Here is a 7,551-nt window from a genome sequence, read left to right on the forward strand (position 1 = left end):
TTGAGTTCTTATATTATTTTTATTTAAATATAATGTTAGATATGAACTCCAACATTACAAGTGAACCATAATAGTCATAGCTAATACGAAAGTTGCTATCGAATTTGGACTTAGTCGGATGGCATCTTTATTACGAAAGCAGTTATCAAATTTGGACTTTAGTGGGATGGCATCTTTTTCAGTTTGTAGTTTGAAAATACTAGTTATCCTACTTGCTCTGTTGTCACATCTTCAGTAATAGAAACTTCGAGATAATTTTTTACAATTAAAGGAAAACTTCAAACCGTTAACTCAAATGAAGGTTCAAAGAAACTCAGGTTAAGTCCTTTACCACCCATGTGACTTGCCATGTAAATCGTACTCTGAGGGTCGTTCTTGAATTGATTGATTGACCAATTGACAACTGTAATGAAAGCAACGTTGACAGCTGTACTGAAAGCAACACTTTCCCAACATTCATATACCGAGAAGCGGGGCCCGCCACCACCTGTAATCTTCCATACCATTCTTTTAAACGTCTTTTTCATGCCAGACTGTTCAACTTCCAGTCGATTCTCAGAACTTTTATAGAAAGTATAGCCTCCCGTATAATGCTATGGACATATATATATATATAGCCCATACTGCTAACGTCTTCCATCGTGTATGCTCCGTTATTTACATAGGCAGTTAGAGAAGTTACTGCAACCGAAATATCATCTTCCCTAGTGTTCTGTGTTCGAATCTGTGAGTCGTCTCTCGATAATGTCTGAGGTGCTTAGAAAACGCAGCCGTGAGACTGAGGCTCTGCCGGACTCCATTGGCATCCGGGAGCCGAAACGTTTCCACGGCGAAGAAATGCAAGGGTTTCTTCATATGCTGCAATTACGGGAAACCCTAGAAGATGACGAAGAAGAAGACTGTGCTCCCAGTGAGGAGCTCGTAAATGGAGTCATGAAAAGCCTGGAAGAAGAGATTAGTGCGACATGTTCTTCTTCTGACAGCATTTCCAACTCTGCAGATAGTTTGGCGGCCTCCGCTATTTCTAGCGGACGTGAAGATCAAGCCCGGGAGTCGGACTCGGGGATTGATCTGTGTTATCTCCTGGAGGCTTCAGACGACGAGCTCGGCATTCCCCCGAGCCCTGTTCTTGATTTGAAAGACGAGGCTTGTCAGTCTGCCAGGGCGACTTCGGCCAGCGATTTGTCAGAAACCCCGGATCTTGAAAATTTGGGGGAAAACTGGCATTTGGAGGACGATTTTGAAAGCTATGAGCAGTTTGTATTTGAAGATGCGTGGGATGCGAGGCAGGTGCAAGACTATTTAGCTAGGGATTTGGTCCAAGGAACGTAATACGAAGGCAGTATTTCTGCGCCATGGAGGCTGGAAGCTGACCTTGTAGCCTGAACTTCAATATTGTGCAGATGAGATATGCATGTAGCATAGATTGAAGGAATCATTCCTTTAATTGTTTGGGAAACTGTTCTGCACAATTTTCTCCATTGCTGGAGATTTGTATATGGTGACAATTGTTTAAAAAATGTGATATTCAAGAGTCTTTTCAAATCGTTTCCATGGTAGAAATTGTTTTAAAGTTTTCAAGAATTATTGCAATTAATTTGCTTGGTCACAGACCACATCAACAGTAACCACGGTTTTTGCGCTAGCGATGAAGACAAAGGAGTCGCATTTCCTGTAACCAGTAAAATTAAATGAGAATTAATATTTAAGTTTATGATTGGTAACCAGTAAAATTAAATGAGAATAATATTTAAGTTTATGATTGTGTATAAAAAGATTAATTAATTGTTTATAAAATACTCTTAGGAGTTCTTTTAAAAACTAAACTACATGTTTATATATATAATATTTGGTTTGATTTGATATTTATTTTTAATTCATATTAGGGGCTATTTACTGTCCATTTTGGTTTTATCATTATGTATAATTTTATCTATTAAATGTATTTGTTTTTCTACACAAGACCTGTTTGCTAATTTATAATTTATTTGATAAAGATAAGAGCAATCAGATATTTCATAATAATAAGATTATTTGATATTTGATAAAGATAAGGTGAATTAAATTGTTAGTTTTTTTAGTCAAAACTCAAAACTAAAGATCCCACATCAGAAAAAATAAGAATATAAAGACTACGACATCAAAATGAATATGAATATGAAGATGTAAAGTTGTTATTCTCTGGGTCCCTTGAGCCAGTTTATCATGCATTTCATTTCGAGAAAAGGCTCTGGTTAGCTCTTGAGGCATCAAAATGAATATGAAAATGTAAAGTTGTTATTCTCTAGGTTCCTTGAGCCAGTCATTTTAAGAAAGGGCTCTAGCTCTTGAGCCAGTTTAGAGAATGACATTAAAATCATTCATTTCAAGGAAGGGCTCTGGCTAGATTTTGTTAAAAATGGCATTAAAATCATTCATTTCATTTCAAGGAAGGGCTCTGGCTAATTTTTGTTAAAAATGGCATTAAAATCATTCATTTCATTTCAAGGAAAGGCTCTGGCTCTGGCCTATGCGGGGAAAATCAGGAGATGGTGATATCTTAATAGAAACAGCAGTTTTTCAGTTTCTTTTCATGATTCTCCTGACAACCAAACCGAAATTTACATTGAGAGTTTTAACATGTTATATGCCTACTTTTGAGGCTGAAGGTCAGCACAGAATTACTAGACAGATATGATGATGTTATGTCATTTTATGGAACAGAGAAATTGATTGGCTTTTTTATACACTTTGGTGGGGAATACGCTTGCCTATGACTCCGCTGATAACTATATTTCAAAGGACAGCGTTTAATTAGAGTTATAGCTGGTTAAATGAATATTCTGGAGGCTATAGATGTTACAGAATTACGGTAAATAATTTAGTGATGCTGCAGGTTATATTTTATGGAACAAATGAAATTAGGAATGCATGCCGTAGCTTCTTTTTCTTTTTCTCTATTATTCTTCCATATTACCCTTTCAACTTGAATGAAATATAAACCTGTGGGCTGACTTGATCAGCTAAAGGGTTAACAGGTTTCCATAGATCTTTGGAATACAGTGACAGTCTCATGAGAGACACTTCACCTAGCACTTCACCTAGTTTAAAACTTTATGGGAGACAGCTGGTCTTCAACCATCATGATCATGGCTTACATGTGTGGGAATGAGAAAAAGGAAAAATAAACAGTGTGCAGTCTCATGAGGGACACTTCAGTTTAAAACTTTATGATCATGGCTTACACGTGGGAATGTCTCATGAGGGACACTTCAGTTTAAAACTTTATGATCATGTGCAATCTCAAGAGGGACACTTAAGTTTATGGCAGCCAGCTGGTTTTCAACCATTATGATCATGGCTTACATGTGATGGCATAATAAACAGGAAAATTAAACAAAAGTCCTCCTGGATAGAGATGTTAACCACTTCATCCCTGTGAGTGAATAGCATTATGTCCTTTTGGCAGATCACAGGATTTAGTCCCCTGGAGATATGCTCAATGGAGACTGTGAGGCCCCACATAAGATTCTTTGTTCTATTGTGAATGTGGGATAGTGCTTGATGTGTGCATTTAGCTTTATTATTTAACCAGTGCACAATGATTCCCACGTATCAGAAGCTCTGTAGCTATGATGTTTTCAATGGCTAGATTCAAAGTAGAGAAGACACTAATGAGCTCAGCATGATTATTTGTGTGATACCTTGTACCTCTTTTGAAATTGAGAGAGCAATTTTGAAAGTGGATGATGCCTCCTGAACCACTGGCCCTTGGATTTCCCCAAGAGGTGACATCGCAAAAACAGAAAGGGATAGCTCAATCAATGGCCTATGGGAATGACGACCTTGAGTGCTATTGCTTGTCTGGAAAGATTGTACTGTAAATGGAGAATTTGACCCTGTAATCTATGTTTGGGAATATATCGGCATCCCTTGTGATTCGTATGCTCCAAAGGGCATGCAAAGGTGGAGAGAGAGAAGGGCTCCAACGGGGAAGATGTTTGGGAATATATTGGCATCCCTTGTGATTCGGATGCTCTACAGGACCTGCAGAGGTGGAGAGGGAAAAGGGCTCCATCCAAGTTTTCAGTTGGAATTACAAACCAATTTATCAGTTTTCATATTTCCACCTTTTTTTATTACTAAAATTACAAAACAAATCTATTTGTTAAATTTCATGGTTTTCTTTGATGGTTTTCACATGCAATTTTTTTAAACTGTTTTGTAAATTTTGAAACTGTATTACAGTTTCACAAAAGAATTTTAAAAGTTTTGTAAATTTGACAGACAAATTACCATATTTCACATTTCTAGATCTTTCTTTACACTCTCAAAAAATAATTTCAACAATTTTGTAAATTTTAAAACTATATTACCGTTTAAAAAAATTCTTAATAATTTCGTAAATTTTTAAACTGTATTTAACCAAAAATCACCTTTAACAAACAATTTATCAGTGAAATTCCAGTGAAATTCCATCTCATCCCGATTGAATGTCTTTGTATTCAAACCAGGTGTGTTCGTGTGTTCCTAGTGCCAGCATCGATTCATAGTTGTTGGGGGTGTTCCAAACTTTCATGGTAAAATAATAGGATACAAAGTGGTGGAAGATTGATTCTACATGTTCCATAGCCGGGTAACCACATATCCTATCATGTTCGCCTTTCTTTTGATCAGTTATTTTACGGAAGAATTCAGTTGGTACAGTGATGTGTGGTTTGACGGTAAGTTTATTTGAGCGAAGCCTATATCTACTCGCAGGTAGTTGGATGTACTCTTGGTGTTATAGGGGCAGCTACAAGGATTGATCCTGGGTCTACTATAGATTAGGACTGGGTCTACTATAGATTAGGACTGACAGTGACCAATTCACCATGTAGTTTAAAAAAAAGAAATTTCAATTGTGATGCAGCAGTAATGAAAACAATTTGGATTAGTTGAATGTACTCTTGGTGTTATAGTGGCAGCTACGAGGATTGACCCTGTATCTACCATAGATTAGAACTGACAATGACCAATTCACCATGTAATTAAAAAAAAATTCGATTGTGATACCGCAGTAATGAAAACAATTTGGATTTTGCCCGTACTAGAAGCTTTCAGATTCCTCTCCACGGCCGAGGGAACTCAGTGATGTTGGCTTGAACAATGATAGAGCAATATCCCAACTTCACCTCATATGAACCTGCCATATTTTTGGACAGTAGTTAAGAGGGTGACTTTTTGTCATGCACCGGATAGGTTTATGGATAGATTTTGTTTGAAATTTTGTTGATATTTCCCTGAAATTTAGTTGGAACGTGAGGAAACTCAATTGATAATCAAGTTCATATAAATCGTGGTTTATATATACCATGTAATATGACTCTATATATATATTTTTAATATTAGAATCTGGTAAAATAATTTCAAAAAATCAAAATGTTTTTGTTTGATTTTTTATTTTTTTTTTTTTTTTTTTTTTTTTCTTTTTTTAATAGAAGAGCAATATCCCAATTTCATTTCAGAACACCTACCATATTTATGGACAGTAATTAAGAGGGTGACTTTTTGTCATGCACCGGACAGGTTTATGGATAGATTTTGTTTGAAATTTGGTTGATATTTGCCTGAAATTTAGTTGGAAAGTGAGGAAATTCAGTTTGTAATGGAGTTTATATAAAGTGTTGTTTATTTATACAACAGACATGATGGCGTATTTTTTTGTCAGAATATGGTAAAATAATTTCAAAAAACCAGAATGTGGAAGTGATTGAATCATATTTTTTTTAGTGGAAATGGATTCAGCGTTGTGAAGATTTTTGGGGCATTCAAAATCATGAAGTTTAACAGTGGTCATTAAAATTTTTAAAAAATTCTGCTAAATTTTATCATAATCTTATGAGAATTTCCATTATTTTCCAAACTAAATTATAGTCTTTTAAAACTAAACATTTATATAATTTTAATTATTTAAGCTTTTGAAATATTAAATCTATTTTTACACTTAATAAATATAATTTAAATAATATAACATATTCTAATTCAGTGAAATAGCTAAAAAATTGTCTCTTTAAAAAATGTAATTTTAATCCATACCATATAGTGTCCTACTCCAATAGGGATACAATAGTGCAGGGTGGATTTTGTCAATACTCATTCCATGATGAGGCGTATGTCCCATGCAACATAAGTGATTTTGATATTTTCCACCTCGATGCCTATTGATTCCCTCAAGTGTGATTAAAGACTTCGGGAAGGAATCTTAGGTTGACGGTGGTGAGGCATGCGATCAGACCCATATGTGAGGTGATTCTCGTCCGATATCCCAACAATACCCCATCAATGCCTAGGAGGCCCGTGTCCATTCTCAAAGGTTTGATAATTTGATGACTTTAAGAGTAGGCTTTTTTATACAGATACGGGATTAATGATATAATTATAATGAAATGATATTAGTCTATATAACAAAAATAAAAATAGTAATAATTTAATATCTAGGGTTTAATAAGGGGTTTTAAAGTTAATATGGCTTGTTCAGGGTTTTATATGCCTTTTTTTTAAACAAGTATGGTTGTCAATACTTGCGTAATTGTAGGTTTTTCTGCATGAACTTGTTTTGCTTCATGTCACCTCTTCCATTGGTAGGTTGTTCAAATTTTCAACTGCTTAATCCTTGTTTGCAAGATTGTTTCTGGTTTTAGTATGATTTTCCCTTTTTTTATTAATCATTGGTAAAATAGTTTGCATTGAGATATTATCACCAATTACCTTTTTTATGCAAGAAACATGCAAGACTTGATATACATGTTAACATGGATGCAACTTCAATTTCTAAGTCGTGCTTCGAATCTTTAGCAATACCTTATAGGAGCCATAAAACCTTAGTTCTAATTTATTATTTTTTTGTTTGAGGGAATTTTGTTTATATGGTTGTAGTTTCACAAATTCCGAATTCCCCACTTAAAAATATTTTCACTACTATGTTGATATGCTTGTTTCATTTTACTCTGTCCTATAACCAAGTTGTCCTTCAATAGTTTTAGAACCTTTTGTTGGTGCCCTATGTGGTCCTCCATTGTTTGAGCCTTTATATTTCTTTTCAAGGATGATGTGATGGATGGATGATGATATCCATAGAGTGTCATAAATGGAGACATTTTTTATGAAGTACGGAAGAATGTGTTGTATCACCACTCTGCCAAGGGCAACCACTTGACTCATTGTGTATATTTATCACATGCGAAGAAACACAAATATTCTAAGCACTTATTCAAAATTTCAATTTTCCTGTCAAATTGAGGATGGTGAGATGAACTGTAAGCCAATTGAGGTACCCAAACAAGAAGATAATCAAGTCCATTTTTTTTTTAATGAAAATTGAATATTTGTCACTTACAATAATCTTTAGGACTCCATATAGAAGCTTTACTGTTTCCATGAATGCTTATACAAGTGTACTTGCTTCAAAAATATGTGAAAGAGAGCAAAAATGTGTAGAATTTGTGATTTAATCTACCACTACCATAATGACATTATTTCCTTCATATTTGGGTAAACCTGTAATAAAATCCACTGGAACTTCTTGACACT

At 34.9% G+C, this 7,551-nt stretch overlaps 1 protein-coding gene across 1 annotated transcript; it reads left to right on the top strand.

Annotated features, from left to right (window-relative positions):
- Positions 1–626: 626 nt before the first annotated feature.
- On the top strand, positions 627–1,547 carry LOC149171577 (uncharacterized). The gene has a single exon (XM_089427510.1). The coding sequence runs from the start codon at positions 745–747 to the stop codon at positions 1,330–1,332; it is 588 nt and encodes a 195-aa protein (XP_089283636.1). The 5' UTR covers positions 627–744; the 3' UTR covers positions 1,333–1,547.
- Positions 1,548–7,551: the final 6,004 nt, after the last annotated feature.

The sequence above is a fragment of the Pinus tabuliformis genome, chromosome 4_2, assembly GCF_031772625.1.
Source record: "Pinus tabuliformis cultivar Carrire ecotype Pingquan chromosome 4_2, CPIR1, whole genome shotgun sequence".
Lineage (NCBI taxonomy): Eukaryota > Viridiplantae > Streptophyta > Pinopsida > Pinales > Pinaceae > Pinus > Pinus tabuliformis.

Coding starts and splice junctions, on each gene's coding strand:
- LOC149171577 (XM_089427510.1), top strand. CDS start 745: ATGTCTGAGGTGCTTAGAAAACGCAGCCGTGAGACTGAGGCTCTGCCG.